Genomic DNA, 16,948 nt, shown 5'->3' with positions numbered 1-16,948 from the left:
CTCATCTCTTATCCCTGCTACACATAAACTGGAGGTAGACTGACTAAGAAATCCCCTAAAATAAAAATAAATGAGTATATCTATATGCACAACACAAATATGGTCCTGTGTTAATGTTTAGCCTGTTTGAACTTATCACCAAAACTGTCCAGAGGGCTGATATGAAAATGAGCAGGAAGAAAAAGGGGAAGTTAGCAGAGTCGATTCCTCTCTGTGGGTGGGTTTAGGTTTCTTGCATCACAGACTAGCACACATTTTATGGAAGGCGAGCGACTGAGCCAAAGGTTCATGTCACGGCTTCCAACCTCAGCATCTGTAGTTGTCTGTCTGATGCTTGACTTTTCTGGGAGGCTGGGTAAGTGGCACTGCTCTTTGAATGTAGGCTGTAAGGCCAAGAAGTAGTTATTAGTCTTGTGTTCACTAAATTAAATGATAAAAAGCTAAATTAGTCGAAGTCTATGATCAAAGGCAGTGGTGAGTATTGTGTAGATTTGTGCAAGTGCTGAATTGAAACTTTCAGTTTGTATGCAAATCCTAAAAGAAGTGTGTACTCACTACAAAACTGCGAATACACACGTCAAACCACGGTGACATTTTCTGCTAAAAGGCAAAGATATACTTGTTTCTAAATGTTTTATCGACAGTGATGGGCTATGGTGTATTCTGCTGTACATCTTGCAACACTACAGTGGTTTAGCTGTATTGCGGGGTTATAATCAGATAATAGTTTCATGTGGTTACTTTTATAATCAAGCATGATAAATGTCTTGTATGATGTGAATTAGCAAGTACATTTTCACATTACAATTCAAGATGTTTCCCTGAAATGACCTTTATTCACATGCTCTACAAAGAGCGCTAATTCTTATTTGTGTATTCTGAAAACTGACCTCCACAGAGCACCACAATGTTAACTTGATGTGGTATCGTAAAATGTGCAAGAGTCCTCTCTGTGGTTAGATTTAACTCTTAAGTCTCGTACTGAGCATGTCTGTCACTCTCTTTTTCTCTCAGTGTCTCTCTTATACATGCACAACCACACACACACACACATTTTCTTGCATTTCATACCACTTATCTGTCAGGAAACGTCAGGAAAGAGAGCATCTTGAAAGGTTCCTGTTAAACCAGCTCTTTCATGATAATTGCATTCGCTGTGTCATACGACATCACGCAACAAAACTGTATTCCATACTGATACACAGCTTTATTAGTTTATTAGCTTAATTTATTGGGACTTTTTTTATTATAAAACATGTCACACTAAGTTGCGTGCACTGAGGTCAGAGTTGGTTGATATTTACAGGTTGCAAAGATCAGTCGCCTGTCACTCTGACACCTGATTCAGAAAGGGTAAATATATAATTTAATATATTTCGACTTGTGATAATGATTTTATGAGATTAAAATGGTTATTTTAAGGATACACTTCAGCTGTTCTTGACTTTGGAGTGGCTGAAAAGTGGCCTTGCGTACAGTAATAAGTGCTTTTTTTTAAATTGAGCTATTGAGTTCGATTTCACAACTGATAGCGTCAAATGGAAAGACATAGTATATATTTCACAACCCTACAACACACACATAACTGAGAGGATAAGCATTAAAAAGAGGGCTATGTAAAAACAGAGGTGAATTCTGCAAAATCTAAAAAAGTTGCACATAGTTATCAGTATAAGTTAACAGCATACAACATTTTAAATGTGCTTATAAGAACCACGTCCAAGAGACAGAGAGATCATGTCGGATTGAAGTGCTGCAGGGCACTGAGTTTCTTCTCCCTTCATATTGCAGTACAGCCCTGATGCAACTTCCCTATCAGTTCGTCTGTGTCAGCCACCGTGCGTCAACTCCCTTCAAAAAAAAAAAGACAAAAAAATCCCTCTGGTGGCCATGACACAGTGAAATATGGACGCACATTTTCAGTCAACGGGCTGCGCTGAGTCAAAGATAAAGAACAAGGCGATGGTGCATCAGTGTATTGATCACTATCAGAGTTTGCTGACCTCTTATCCACAACTTAGTGATGTGAGAAAACATTAGGCGGCAAAGAATGAGGAATGATGTTTCGCAGAATAGGGAACACTGCTGTCTGTTTATGACGGCGCAAACGCAAAACCAATAGGTGCTGTCAGTCTGCTGTGAAGAAATGTCACACTCCTGGTTAGCAGGGAGGGACAGAAGCTTCTGGTGGTGTTACAGTTCAAATGATAGAAGGAAGTGCTCACAAGCTGAAAATAGGCTGAGCTGAAGTGCGAACACATTTGCCGAGACTCACAGGCAATTAGCATTCAGCTGTGTGGGTGAGGGTGAGTTTGAGCATCTGATCCATGTTTCACCTGGAAATATGACACTGTGACTTCCTGCGTTTAGTGCACTGTGTACTTTTGTAGTGTTTTAGACTAATGTGTGTTTTTAGACGGTGTTTGGCAGATGAAAATACATGTGTGAGTTGTGCTGTTTTAGCATGATGTGATTTTAGTTCTGCATCAGTAGGTTACAAGCTAATCTTGCTGCCTGTTTCATAGTATGTGATCAGCCCACATATAGGCATGTTGCTGCTGTATCTACTGTCATTAAATTAGGTAAATTACTCAACATCTAAAGGAACTTTTCACTCACCTACTGTATATAGTGAATTATGTTTCACAGCCTTAACAGCTCTTCCAAACTGTGAAGATATCTGCATATACTTTTGTTTTAGGAAGGAGAGCAGGTTCAAGTGCTTGAAAGAGTCTATATTATCCTCATCACTTAAAAGACAATAGTCTCTGCCACTTCTCTCTTATCTAGATGTGATATCATTACAGATCTTGTCTTGTTTTGGAGGCGCAAGTTTCAGTTTAGCACTAGCGGTCAGCGGGTGCCAAAAACAAGTCACAAGAAGCTGTTATGCCCATAAAAGAGACAGCCTTTTTCATTTGCCTACTCATGTTATCATACCAGTCAAAGGTAATATATGTGTGTGAGCGAATGCATGTGAGAGAGAGAGGTAGTCTTGAGATGGTGAAATCAATTGATATTTTAAATTATGATTATTCTGTAAGTAATTTCAGTTAGATGTTGTTTCTGTCAACACCCATGACCTATAAACATCTTAATGTGGCATGAACATAAGTTACTGGGTCACTGTAGTGATAACCAGGTTGCTGGATCATAAAAATAATGTGTTTGTGTGTGTGTGTGTGTGTTTGCTGCTGTACTAAGTTTATTAAAAACATTTAAACGTATGTGACATGAAATACAATCACCAAAACCTTTTGGATGCAATTAACTGTGTTTTATCCAAACTTGTCATGTTTCAAAATTCAAGCAGTGGTGGAATAATGCCAATTGATCATTTTACATGTTTCAATGGTCATGAAATTCCTGGAAAAGTTATGAAATTCAAAAAACAGTTTTCCAGGCCTGGAAATGGTTCAGAAGTAACAGAATGATACAAAAAGTTTTAACTGAGGAACATGACAGCGATCAATTTTAATTTATTAAGGCATTGCATACGCTCATTGATAGACGACTGAATGGGCCTACTGGGCAAAGGCCCCGGGGTCCAACGTGTGAGGGACCCCACTAGCCTTCACCTGCAAAATGTCACTCAAAATAACATGTACTGACTAGGTAGTGACTCATAATGACCACAAAGAGATGCAAAGGCACTGCAAAGAGACACAAAATAACTACAAAAAGAGGCAAAAAAGAAACCACAAAGAGACACAAAGTGACCAAAATTACCTCAGAGACACACAAAACAACCAAAAAAATAAACAAAATCACCTCAAAGAGTAAAAAAACAAACACATAAAGACACAGAATGACCCTGTATCGATAAAACAACAAGGAGACACAACATTACCTCAGACAGACAACGACCAAGAAAGACGGAAAATGACCCCAGTGAGATACAGAATTAGCTTTAAGAAATACAAAATGACCAAAAGAGACACAAATGACCTCAAAAAGACACAAAACAACAAAATAATAACCTTATAGAGACACAAAACATGGCTTCGGTAGTGCCTGCGCCCCATGAATAGAGGCAATGCCTTGCCGCAGCGGTCGCGAATTTGACTGTGGCTTGCAACCCTTTGCTGCATGTCGCCCCCCACTCTCTCTCTCTCTCTCTCTCTCTCTATATATATATGTACGTATAAAGAAGACAAAGATGACCAAAACCAGACAAAATGACGAAGAGACACAGAATGACCACAAAAAAATGACCTCAAAGACACACAAAATTACCAAAAAGACAAAAAAATGGGGACACAAAATTATCTCAAAGAGAAACAAAGCAACCAAAAAATAAACAAAATTACCTTGAAGAGAATGAATGAACCTCAAAGAGACGAAAAACGAAGACACAGAATGAATAGACAAAATGACACATTACTTCAGATAAAAACACAAGGACCAAAAAAGAGTGACCCCAATGAGATACAAAATTACCTCAGAGAGGCGCAAAACAAACCAAAACAACAAAAAACGAACTTAAAGAGACACACAACGAATAAAAAGACTGAAGATGACCCCAGAGAGACACAAAATGACCTAAAAAAAGGACAAAAAAGATGAAGAGACACAAAAATGAACAAAAAAAATACAAAAAACAACCTCAGAGAGACACAGAACGAACCCACACTACAAAAATGAACAAAAAAGGACAAAAAATGACTCCAAAGTGACACTAAATTATCTCAGAGATACAAACGACCAAAACAACACAAAATGAGCTCAGAGAGACACAAAACAACAAAGAAAGAAACTAAAGTACCTCAAAGACACAAAATGATTTTGAATCGACAAAACGACAAGGAGACACAACATTACAGGCACACAGTGACCAAAAAATGACACAAAATGACTCCAGAGGGACACTGAATTATTTCAAAGAGAAACAAAATGACCAAAAAGATGCAAAATGACTTCAAAGAAACACAAAACGACCACAAAAAGATCCAAACAACAAAGAAGAAGTAAAACCATCACAAGGTCTGTGTGTCTTGGGGCCTGTGTCATATCTGTGCCCAGGGGCCCATTGTCTCATAATCTGCCCATGCATACACTCAGATTCAGGCAACGTCACAAAACAATTATCAGACATCTTTAGAAAATAAAGATTTCATTAACAAGAAGCAAATGCAGACATGCCAAAGTTCTAATTCAGACACACATCATATTACATTGACATCTATTGACAGGATCAACAACTTTCTATCTCCTCAAAAAGGGGCACGGCCTGAACATCGTGCAAAGTACCAGTATGTGCCGGAACATGCAACTAGTTGGCAGCGGGAACATCTAGCGAGCGGGTAAAGTTAGCAAGTGCCAGCAGTTTGCTGATCCACAAATGTCTGTGGCTAAAAATACTATGGAAATTTATGGGAAATTCATTGGTAAAAATGTGTGGGAACCCTGACATGAGGAATACCTAGTAGACAAAAGGAGTTTCTAAAATGTCCTCACACAGTTCCCCAGCACAAAAGCATACACGTCACTGAGCTGGTGTGATGATGACCAGGATACAGTAGCTGAGGGAAACAGATGTGACACGAGGGGGAATTTTGGAAACTAAAAGGATGTTGCTGGCAGGAAAAGCAGGTTTTATGCAAAACACAGCTAATCAGGCGGTGATGTGCGCTCCCATTCATGCTGCATCTGGCTCCAGATCTACAGTACACTCCCACCTCATGTAGTGGCATTGCTGTGACTCTGTGAAGAGTTACAGCAATGAACACTTCAAAGGGAATGAAAACACTGATTAATCAAGTGTGAAGTGACATGAATTCCAAAGGCTATGCTAAGCACAGTGATAAAGGGTGAGTCAGTCACAACTCTCTGTGAAGCGGTTACCGCCTGAGTCGAAGTGCCGATGTGCTGTTCAGTGCCACAAAGAGAACAGCGTTAAACTGCTGTCATGCTTTACAAAATGATTCCTTGTTCCCCTGTAGATTAACCCTGACTGCATCATGTCAGACAGCGTACTGGAGGAAATCTTCATCAAACGATCTCAGCAGAAGAAGAAGACCTCCCCTCTGAACTACAAGGAGAGACTGTTTGTTCTCACCCAGGAAAAAATATCCTACTATGACTTTGATTCGGAGAAAGGGGTACGTAGAAATCCTTCAACGAAAAAACGCAGCTACATTTGTCTGTCGGTTGCCTGACTGTTTCCTCATCTGATAAGCAGAAGCGAAAAGGTTTGAGAGGATCGGTTGACCTGGAGAAGATCAAGTGTGTAGAGACGGTCCAGCCAGAGCCCAGTACCCCGCAAGAGCGCATGTATGCTTTCCAGGTAGATGTTTTTGTCAGTTTACTTCCTCAGAAACTGCCAATTATGGAGGTTAAACATGAGGTTGCAACACTGTGTGATACCCCAGACATGAAACATTCTCACTGGTCTAAAATCAGAGCCAAAAACCAAGGCTACCAAGGTTTTGCTTTTACTCCTACTTTTATGTTCGCTTTTGGAGACAGAGAGAAAGTGTTTTCTATCTTTCAGCATAACTAACTGTAGTTATTTGGTAGCAATTCAAGCCTACCACAGTCAAAAACTGTGTAGAAGCTGCAAGACGCAACACAAAGGAGGTCTGTAAGACAGCGTTTTCTCCTTGGCAGACAAATAAAGGTCCAATCCTGCTGTGAAAGCTCATTGTTAAGAAGTGAAACTGTCTCTCACACTCAACTGAACTCGGGGCTTTCAGTAACCATGCAGGTGTTGCCATTGCACACTTGTTAACTCCCACGACAAGGTAGCATAAACAAGGTGTCTGTCTGGCATGGAGGCGACAGAGTTTACGACTTTACGCTTTGAACTGCAGTAAATATGATCACACACTAGCATCTGTATGATTTTCCTTCAATTTCGTCACACTTCTCACAATATATTCCAGTGTTACATGTGTTTACTTAGTTAATTTTAGAAAAAGAGAGTCACCCAACTTTTTAATTTTTGCCACAGATCATTTATGATGAAGGGCCGCTATACATCTTTGCCAAAAATGAGGACATTCGGGCTCAATGGATAAAGAAACTCAAAGAAAGTGAGTATATGCACAGAAACGTACGAAGGGTCAGTCACAGTATCTCGAACAGTATACGCAGTATTAAGCCATATCTTAACATCACCCAGTGCCTGCACAACAGAAGAGCTGGGTGCATATGCAAATACAAATGTTGATTTAATGTAAATGGTCTTTGTGTGTGTCTGTGTGTCCATACTTGTGTGTAGTGGTGCGCTTCAACAAGGATCTCATGCAGAAGTACCATCCTTGTTTCTGGGTGGACGGAGTGTGGCTGTGCTGCCAGCAGGAAGTTAAACAAGCGATGGGTTGCAAGGTGCTGGATAGTAAGAACGGTGAGCACTTGATTCCCTTTGGTTTGAAATCGCCAACAACTGAAACTTTAACCTATGAATAATTATTTCAATCATGAGATAAATGATGTCGTTAACAGGCTTTACATCTAAACAATCTCGGCGAAGGGGATCCAGGAAACCTCTTCCTCCGACCCCAACAGAGGTGAACACGCAGTCCCTTTAGAGTAACATTCACAGTCCACAGACGCCATTTTTAATAACACATCCACTAATCTTGTGTTTTTCCAGGAGAAGTCTGTTCGGCCTTTACCTCCACAGCCTCCTGAGCCACCCGCCCCCTCTATAGGTATGACTGTCATTGCAGAGTACGATTACACACCCATGACACCCCAAGACCTGGCGCTGAGGAAGGATGAAGAGTACACCATCCTGGAGATGTCTGATCAGAACTGGTGGAGAGCCAGAGACAGATATGGGTGAGAGAAAAAATGACGCAACAGGCCCTCAAATGATACAACAAAAAACTAGTCATTTGTGTAGATCAAGTACATTTAATGCACGAAGAGCAGGAGACAGCACTAAGAGTCGACGTGCAGAATATGTGTTTCTTTACGGATCATATTTTTCCGTAAGTAAATCAATCAATCAGTAACCATGGAGTACCATAACCTCTCGGACACATGGACAATTATAAAGCAGCAGCCAACAATGTAAGAAGACGCAAAAAAGGACTACATTACAGCGTGCAAGTTAAAGGAGTTAACTGGAGCTGTACCTTGCATAATACCATGTGACAAATAAATAATGGATGGTAAAAACACATCAATCAATCGTGCCATATAAATAAGGGAAAAATAACATTTTACAGCATGATCATTAAAAAAAAATATTCAAATACTGATGATATGTGATTTGAATGAATTCAATTTGCCTATAAATTTGTGTATGAGATCCTAATGTGTTCATTTTTGTGTTCAATTTGGTGCTTATATTACTAATAAATGTGTTTTCTTTTGCAGAAAGGAAGGATATATACCTTGTAATTATGTTGTGGAAGCTGTAAATGGGCTAGAAAAATTTGAGTAAGTATGGGCATTATAAATTTTATGTTAAAGGCCTCATTATGTGCTCATTTTCACGATCATATCTGTATTTTGCGTGCCTCCTAGAACACTTTTAAAAGCTTTATTGTTAAAAAAAGGCATTATTTTCTGTCTGAAATGCTTCATTTTAGCGCCTGTCTCTTTAAACCCCCCCCTCCCGTACAGCCCAGTCTGCTCTGACTGGTCAGTGTTTTAAGGTCTTCCACGTAAGTGCACCGTCATTGCAGCAGGGGGAAGGACTGTAATGGCACTGTAGCGGCGCTTTATCACTTTATAGACTCTTTCACTGGAATTGCATTGCTCGGCAGTAACTTGGGCCCAAGTGTACTTCCTGTTAGCTAATGTCATTCACATACAAAACATTTCAACAGGAAATACAAAGGGACCAAGTTTTAAACTGTCTGTACTGTACAATTATAACATCACAACTTCAGAGAGGTGCTGACAGCTCATTTAAAGTCACAGTTTCTAAAGATGGACTGTGTGCATTTCTCTGTGGATTGATATAGTGTTTTATATCACCTATACCTACTTTGTATTAAAATAAACATGAAAATCTGACTTTTTACAATGTGGAACCTTTGGGTTCCTTGTATGTGCATGGATGTATATTTGATTGCCGAAGCAATAAATGCAATAAATATTCACCTTTCTTTTCACAGCTGGTATTGCAAGAATACGAATCGTAGCCAGGCAGAAAAGCTGTTAAAGACTGAGGTAAACTCACTGACTGACACACACAATGCTGTAGGAGGACACTTTTGATATGTTGATACACCTACATTTTAGTCAAACTTAGCTGGACTAAATTTAATTCGAAACTTAAACATGCGCTCATGTGTTGTTTCCCAGAACAAAGATGGAGGCTTCCTGGTACGGGACTCAAGCAAGGCCGGGAAATACACTGTGTCTTTGTTCAGCAAGGGTGGCGGGTGAGTACTGTAAGCTCAGTGGTGTTAAACAGCGCTGCAACACTGAACCCACTGGCTCCAGTCATGTGTGAACGTATCAAAAGAAGAACTGTTTGTAATGAAAGCGGAAACAGTGGGCCACAGAGGGAGAGAGATGTAAATTATTTATGCAAAACCTGGACTAATCTGCCTGCAGAACTTTTTCATCGCGTCGTTCTGCAAGACTGAGCTGTCTGTGGATAAGGCGGAGAAGATATCATATCATATATACATGACACAGGGACATATCCCCTGTGTCGATGAAAACATGCGGCTAAATCTACATGAAGTCACTCTTCCATTTCTCTCCACAGGGACACTGGTGGAGGCTGCAGACATTATAACATCTGCACCACCGCACAGGGCCAGTTTTACCTGGCAGAGAAGCACAATTTCAGCAGCATCCCAGAACTCATCAACTACCACCAGCACAATGCAGCAGGTTGATACCCTCACTGTGAATATATGGATATCTCATAAATGATTTGATATTTGCTGTACTATAATATACAATCATAATGTAGTTGTCACAACAGGAAAAAGGAAATGACTCAAAGGGGGGAAGGCTATAAAGAAAAGGCAGAAAACAGGATATCAAAAAATGAGAACAATCAAAGTCTGCACATTAAAAAATGTTGACCTTACAGGTTTTGTTCTCTCCCTCACTAGGTATGGTTAGCAGGCTGAAATACATTGTGTCTAACGGGGCACGACCTCCATCAACAGCAGGACTCGGCTACGGTAAGAGACAGACCAGTCGCCAGATTTAAATGTTGGCATCGTGCATTTCTGCAAACCACAGATAAGTTATATTTGTACATTTCATCCGTATGACGTAGTTGAGATTATGAACTGAGAAGAGGGAGGGGATGATAGATGGTGTGATACCTTTACACCTACACCAAGACTAACAAAAGTCAGTGTTTTAGAACGAGAGTTTGGGACATGTCCAGGCATTTCTGTGGTGACAGGAGCAGGTATTTTAAGCCAAAAAACAATGTTTTCCTGACCCTAAGTGTTTTTGTGCCTAACCCTAACCACATGTCAACGAGCGTTGTCATGTCTCAAAACTGAAAATTGAAAAGTCTCAACATAACAGCTACATATGACACGCACAAATGTAACATATCCATGGTTTGCAGAAACATACATTGGATTGAAAGAGAAGGACTATATCAATTTACATTATTACTATATTCTCTTAGTAATCATAATGTCTGGTGATTATCAGCCTGGTGACGGTTTAGAAATATCTCTGTGTGTGCAATTTCAGCTAGCCAGTGCTATATCATAGACAACTGGAATTGCTTGAGTTTCTTGAAGATGTTTCACCTCTCATCAGTTGAAAGGCCTCTTGGATGAGAGGTGAAACGTCTTCAAGAAGCTCAAGCAAGTCCAGTCTATGATATAACACTGGCTAGCTAGCTAGTACAGGAGTACCACGGCCTGGATGACTGAGAATCTTCACCAACATAAAGCTAGTCTGACTCTGTTCAAAGGACACAAAATCTCATGAAAGTTCACAAATTAACATGTTATATTTTGTTTGTTTAATCTGTACCAAAAAACACATGGTCAGCCCTCTGTGTTGGACTGCTTTCTGACCAGGAGCAAAAATCCTGTGTGAGTTTGTTGGCCCATGAAGGAACTACCTTTAGTATAAATCTATATAATCTTGCAGTAACTGCTTAATAGTCAATGTGTCCATAGGGTTGTTCCTGTCCCAAAACACTCTTTTGGGAACAACTGTGTTCTTCTTGATAAAAATAAACCCAGCCATAGTACGCTTTGTTGAGATTAAGTAGCCGTTTATGGTTTCATAAGTTTCCCTCAACATTTCCTCTTTAAGTTGTCGCTAAGAACAATTGTGCATCGCCTATCAGATTTTTTAAGTTACAATAACACAGCATAAGGAAGAAAACTCAAGTATTAAAGGAAATATCCTAAGGACAGGATTTAAAGTAGCACAACTATTTTTTATAAGGAAAACCATAAACCTTAAATTAAGATACTTCATGCCACCAGCTACTGCAGTCTTGTTTCACCAAGTTGCCAGGCAACCAGTAAAGACTCCAGAAAGTCACATAAACCTCCAGTATAATCCCAGTGTCTTTTCTTTCCACTTCATTTGTATGGATTAAACAAATGTAAAAAAAAAAAAAATAAAATAAAATGTATTAATTAGTGCACTTCAGAGGTGCTTGTAGACAGATTTTGTAACCTTTTAGGCACACTGTTTCTTTGAAGTCTTTAAAGCTAAACGGCTCCTGGCCAAAGTTTCATATAGAGATGATAGTGGTTTATTTAATGTGGATTTTGCAAGTATAAAGTGCTCCTCCATTCTCTCGTGTTTCAGGTGTGTGGGAGATCGACCCTCATCATCTCACCTTTATCAAGGAGCTGGGCACTGGGCAGTTTGGAGTGGTGAAGTACGGAAAGTGGCAGGGCCAGCACGACGTTGCCATTAAAATGATTAAAGAGGGATCCATGTCAGAGGACGATTTCATAGAGGAAGCTAAAATCATGATGTAAGCATGACTTAATGAGTCTGACTTTGGTGTCTTTTTATTTGATCATTCAGCTGCTATGCATGATTTGACTGCAGTTGAAATGACAGTGATGATTTTGTTGTGCTAGACTCATAAAACTGTGTCATGTGTCACACTGGGAAGTGTAGTTTATATAGCTTCGTGAGAAAAACCAACACATAATACTTAACTTCCTTCTCGTTTTGCTCAAACTAGGAAGCTACGCCATGAAAACCTGGTCCAGCTGTACGGCGTGTGCACCAAACAAAGGCCCATTTATATCGTGACTGAGTTCCTTTCGAACGGCTGTCTGCTCACATACCTCAGGGAGGGCCTGAAGCAGCACCCAACAACTGTCCAGCTCCTAGAGATGTGTAAAGATGTCTCAGAGGGCATGGCATATCTTGAGTCACAGCAGTACATCCACAGAGACCTGGTGAGAGACACAGATCTACTTTAGTATGTATAACACATTCCAGATTTTTATATCACTGCATGTTTAGATATACTGGGATTACTTATTTAAAGATAACAGTAAATGTTTAATGATTAGACTTAAATCAAGAGTGTTGTTTGTTTTGTCCTCAGGCTGCCAGGAACTGTTTAGTAGATGGGAATGGCACTGTCAAAGTGACTGACTTTGGACTGTCAAGGTAAAATACTTCACATGCCTTACAGGACAAATAGAAGCACACAATGGCACTTATTAAAGTACTTAAAACCCCTTTAATTTGTTTTCACGACAGTGATTGAAAGTAACTCAGTACATTTACTCAGGTACTGTAGCTAAGTACAATTATTAGGCACTTAACTTTAGTATTTATATTTTATATTCCACTACATTTATTTTACAGTTTTAGTAACTAGTTACTTTGTATTAGGGCTGGGTGATATGGAGAAAAATCTAAAATCACCATATGTTTGACCGAATAACTCGATATTGATATTGCGCCAATATTCTAGGGTTCACTATTGGTGCTTTTAGAAAATATTTACACAATGACATTTTTGCTAATCATCATTAATGGGGATATAATGACAAAGCAAGTTGAGGCAAACAATAAAACAGCTAGAACAGACACTTATGATATTACGATATCCAAAATCTAAGACAACATCTAGTCTCATATCATGATATTGATACAGGATTCCCGGGTCATGGAAAACCTGGGAAAGCCATGGAATTTCACAGTCATCGAAAGTTTTGGAAAAGTCATGGAATTTTGTTGTGTGTAATAAACTGTAAAATAACGGCAAATATTTTCTGTAGCTGTTGCTCTGATATGCATACCATCGCGTACGTTTCTTTAATTTTCTCCATGCGTTCTGTCTCTCCCTTTGTGTATGCCAGCTAGCTGAAATTAATTTAATAGAGTCTGAATCTCATATGTTTAAAAAAACACCAGGCAAGTTTGGAAAGGTTTTTTTCCCTTGTAAAGTCGTGGAAACGTTCTCAAATTTGTCCATGAAAATATGTGGGAACCCTGTTGATATCATTAAATTGCTCAGCTAAACTTTGCATATCAAGATTTTGTATACAATCATATCAACTCGAACATGAAAAAGTAAAGTAGTTAAAATTATCTCCACCTTGGCCAACTACAACAGTAAATTGCTATGTAAAAATGAATGCATAAGTAATACTTACATCCAATAATATGACGTATAATGAAACAACATTAACGGGACATTTTGTCTCCACAAGCACTATTACTTTTGATGCTCTCAGTACATTTAGTTGACAATCCTTCTGTACTATAACTTTTGTTAAATGCAGAACTGGTATGTATATGTAGGCTGTGGATTTGTTTTACATTGTGGTATTTGTACTTCTACATTTTAAATGAGAAGTCTGAATATTTCTTCCTCCACTGCCTTAGATATGTCTTAGATGACGAGTACACCAGCTCAGCAGGTTCCAAGTTTCCTGTTCGCTGGTCACCTCCTGAAGTCCTCCTCTACTGCAAATTCAGCAGCAAGTCGGACATATGGGCGTATGGTGAGTAACACAATGTACAGTTTGCATTTCTGGTCAGTTGTAAGTGTAATCTATGTTGACATGTCTTCACAAACTATGAATTTACATCTATGTTAAAACATCAGAACTTTTTTGGTGTTTAAGGTGTTCTTATGTGGGAGGTGTACACTTTGGGACGGCTTCCATATGAGCGCCTTAACAACACGGAAATAGTGGACCAGGTGTCCCGGGGCCTGCGCCTCTACCGCCCTCAGCTGGCCAATGAAAGAGTCTACAGCATTATGTCAAGCTGTTGGCTCGATGTAAGTGAATGTTGTGGGCCTTAGAGGAGGTTTCAAAGAATGATAACAGTATCTGAAAATATTTTCTGAACACCAATCTCACATTTTGGGTTTTTTTGTTTGTTTTCAGAAAGCAGATGAGAGACCTAACTTCCAGGAGCTGACATTGACTGTTCAGGATTTGCTGTATGAGCTCCAGTAGACCTCAAAATAATCACAACACACCAACAGTTCACTCACATCCCCACAGAGCTGCATCTCCATCTGTCCCTGGAGAGTTAAAAACAATCAATAAAACAATTTACAGCTTGGACACGGGACCACACAGCCACACTGAAGTCCTCTGTAATGTGAATATGTTTATTGTCAATGTCCTGTAACTCTTGATTAGAATTGCCTTCCTGTTGCATCACTAGAGGAACAGTCCTGCGGGCTGGCATTTATAATGTGTACATTGTATTGAAGGCTATGTGTTTTTATTGTATCATGTGTAGTGTATTGTGTGGAATCAATGTGAAATGTAGACACCTTTGCAAACAAGCTTTGTGTGAATATATATTGCACAAATAAAAGCCAAGTATGCCAGGCTTTAAAATGACTGAAACATCATGTGACACAAACATTTGATTAAACTCACATTATACTCTAATATAAACTGTTTCCATGTTACACTGACACTTTTGCATTAATAAGTAGGTTTTAGCTTTTTTTTTTTTTTTTTGGACTATTATGAAAAACTACGTCTGTATGATGAAACCGGCTGTCAGAACAACGCGCTCTGTGATTGGTTGAGCTACTTCCTGTTTCCTGTCGTCCATTCATACACGTGAAGGTCAGCTTTTAGAGCCATACGGCGTTCATAATTGGCAAAATATTGCCCTTAGGACCCCTGTTAAGCAAAATATGGACGGCCAGGGAGCGACAGCCGACCCTCAGCTTCAGCACTTCATCGAAATCGAGTCTCAGAAACAGAGATTTCAGCAGCTGGTGCATCAAATGACTGAGGTTTGCTGGGTAAGATCAACATAAGCTAACTAGCATCACAGCTCTGCGAGTTAAACATATGTGTCCGCAGCTAGAAGTGATAGCTGGCTTGTCCTGTGTTGTCATAAAAGTTTGGGATGCTTGTGTAATTCACTGTGGTCACATAATGATGTCTAAATGTACGTTAAACATTAGCTTACGTTTGTGACCCATAACACTCCATGAGTGATTCGTTCATATAGCGTTAGCAGTCCCTACACAAACCTAGAGGGTAAACAAAGCGTTATGTTTACCTGCCATTCAGCTGTTGGTTGTGTCTTTGTGTTCTTTAAAATGTCTTCTTTCTGTCCGGGACGATAAAATGTTTATGAAATACACGTTTAAATCTATACTGCTAGCATGCTATGACCGTTAGTTAGCCGGCCTGCTAGCTAGCACAGCGTAGAGTGTGGAAATGTTGGATTTAAACGTTGGTTTCGTCCATGACAAACATGTTAAAATACCGGACTGAAAGTAGACATCTTCGAAACCAAGAAAATACACCGACTTTCCAAGCTGCTGCCATAAAACGGGTTTAAACGGTTTTTATCTTCCCTCCTCTGTTTGTGATTGGAGCGTTGCGCGAGCGTATCATTTAAATAACGTAGTGCTGAGGTCACAGCTGGTGCAAGGGCACGCGCTGCTGTCAGATAACCAGTACATGCTGCAACGTTAGTTCATCATGGTTTTAACAGGCTAGCTCCTGTGCTAAATGTGATGCGCTATTTGTAACACACCGTGTCTCATTGGTGTCTGTCTCTGTCTGTCCCCAGGAGAAATGTATGGACAAACCAGGGCCAAAGCTGGACTCAAGGACAGAAGTGTGCTTCGTTAACTGTGTGGAGAGGTTTATTGACACCAGCCAGTTCATCCTAAACAGACTGGAACAGACTCAGAGGAGCAAGGGCTCTTTCTCTGACTCCATGGCAGACTGAAAACTGTCTCCAGAGGGACTGACGAGACACATGGCTCCATGGCCAGGCCTGACAAAGCTGTCTGTAATGAACTGTCCGTTCAACTGGGGAAAAAAAACAATATGAAGTGTTACTTTTGATACAAGTGCCTCAGATTAATATGGGTGCAGAAGTCTTGCTTGTCCTCCACTTAGCGGAATATGAGTGTTAAAAACACTAAGCTTGTGGTCCTGCAGTGACCTTGTTTTTCACAAGTCAAACTGTGAAACTGAACTTGAATGTGTTGATATCCGTTGCTCTAACTAGTGTGAGAGTGCAGAAAGACATCTGGGACACTCAGCTTCAGCCAGCTGTTTTTGACAGCTACAAGGACTTCACCACACACTCTGCTGTAATTTAACAAAAGTAACAGTGTCTTCCTGAAAGCGAAGGCAGTAGGTACTGGACTGTACATATGCAATAAACACAATGCCAAATAATTCTGTCTCTTTTGGAAAAAAAGGAGTAGTCAAGTCGTGTCGTCATTATGTTTTAATCAGCATTATCAAACACATAAAAAGTTAATTTACATCAGAGATATGTTACAGCTTGGCACATGTTGGGAATTAATCCACACAAGGAAAAACATTCTTTGGTGCAGGTTGTATATAATACTGAGGTATTACAGTTACTCATCTTACTCAAACTTGTTCATCATCAGCAGATGATTGAAATGCATTCAGGGCATTTTTTTGCCTTTACACTGGTTGTAAAATCATCATTTGTACAATATGCTTAGTTAAAAGTACAACCTATAAATAAGGTTATTGGTTTCAGTAACAGAAGGCACAGTCTGGTTTACGTATGCTACTATTCAACCTTC

General features: G+C 39.7%; 2 protein-coding genes across 3 annotated transcripts; both read left to right on the top strand.

The window, feature by feature from the left end:
* The first annotated feature begins 217 nt into the window (after positions 1–217).
* Positions 218–14,787, top strand: btk (Bruton agammaglobulinemia tyrosine kinase). Of its 2 annotated transcripts, none has more exons than XM_049585315.1 (18): positions 218–355; positions 5,943–6,101; positions 6,182–6,286; positions 6,953–7,034; positions 7,223–7,348; positions 7,447–7,511; positions 7,598–7,785; positions 8,329–8,391; positions 9,075–9,129; positions 9,265–9,344; positions 9,677–9,804; positions 10,032–10,103; positions 11,719–11,890; positions 12,107–12,326; positions 12,479–12,543; positions 13,771–13,889; positions 14,013–14,170; positions 14,280–14,787. In XM_049585315.1, the coding sequence occupies exons 2-18, from the start codon at positions 5,961–5,963 to the stop codon at positions 14,349–14,351; spliced, it is 1,911 nt and encodes a 636-aa protein (XP_049441272.1). In that variant the 5' UTR covers positions 218–355; positions 5,943–5,960; the 3' UTR covers positions 14,352–14,787. The 2 variants fall into 2 exon arrangements, with proteins under 2 accessions (XP_049441272.1, XP_049441271.1); XM_049585314.1 differs by lacking the exon at positions 218–355 and adding an exon at positions 2,255–2,306.
* Positions 14,788–14,961: 174 nt separating this feature from the next.
* timm8a (translocase of inner mitochondrial membrane 8 homolog A (yeast)) lies at positions 14,962–16,565 on the top strand. The gene is made up of 2 exons (XM_049586138.1): positions 14,962–15,163; positions 15,946–16,565. The coding sequence occupies exons 1-2, from the start codon at positions 15,053–15,055 to the stop codon at positions 16,105–16,107; spliced, it is 273 nt and encodes a 90-aa protein (XP_049442095.1). The 5' UTR covers positions 14,962–15,052; the 3' UTR covers positions 16,108–16,565.
* The last annotated feature ends 383 nt before the right edge of the window (positions 16,566–16,948 follow it).

Source organism: Epinephelus fuscoguttatus, linkage group LG9 (assembly GCF_011397635.1).
Source record: "Epinephelus fuscoguttatus linkage group LG9, E.fuscoguttatus.final_Chr_v1".
In the NCBI taxonomy this organism is placed as follows: domain Eukaryota; kingdom Metazoa; phylum Chordata; class Actinopteri; order Perciformes; family Serranidae; genus Epinephelus; species Epinephelus fuscoguttatus.
This window is presented reverse-complemented; position numbering and strand designations above follow the sequence as displayed.

What these genes read in the sequence shown, in the direction of transcription:
- btk (XM_049585315.1), top strand. Translation starts at nt 5,961, where the DNA reads ATGTCAGACAGCGTACTGGAGGAAATCTTCATCAAACGATCTCAGCAG. An exon ending in AACAGCAGGACTCGGCTACG is followed by an intron (nt 10,104 to 11,718) that starts GTAAGAGACAGA and finishes CTCGTGTTTCAG; the next exon opens with GTGTGTGGGAGATCGACCCT. An exon ending in ACTGACTTTGGACTGTCAAG is followed by an intron (nt 12,544 to 13,770) that starts GTAAAATACTTC and finishes CCACTGCCTTAG; the next exon opens with ATATGTCTTAGATGACGAGT.
- timm8a (XM_049586138.1), top strand. Translation starts at nt 15,053, where the DNA reads ATGGACGGCCAGGGAGCGACAGCCGACCCTCAGCTTCAGCACTTCATC. An exon ending in AAATGACTGAGGTTTGCTGG is followed by an intron (nt 15,164 to 15,945) that starts GTAAGATCAACA and finishes GTCTGTCCCCAG; the next exon opens with GAGAAATGTATGGACAAACC.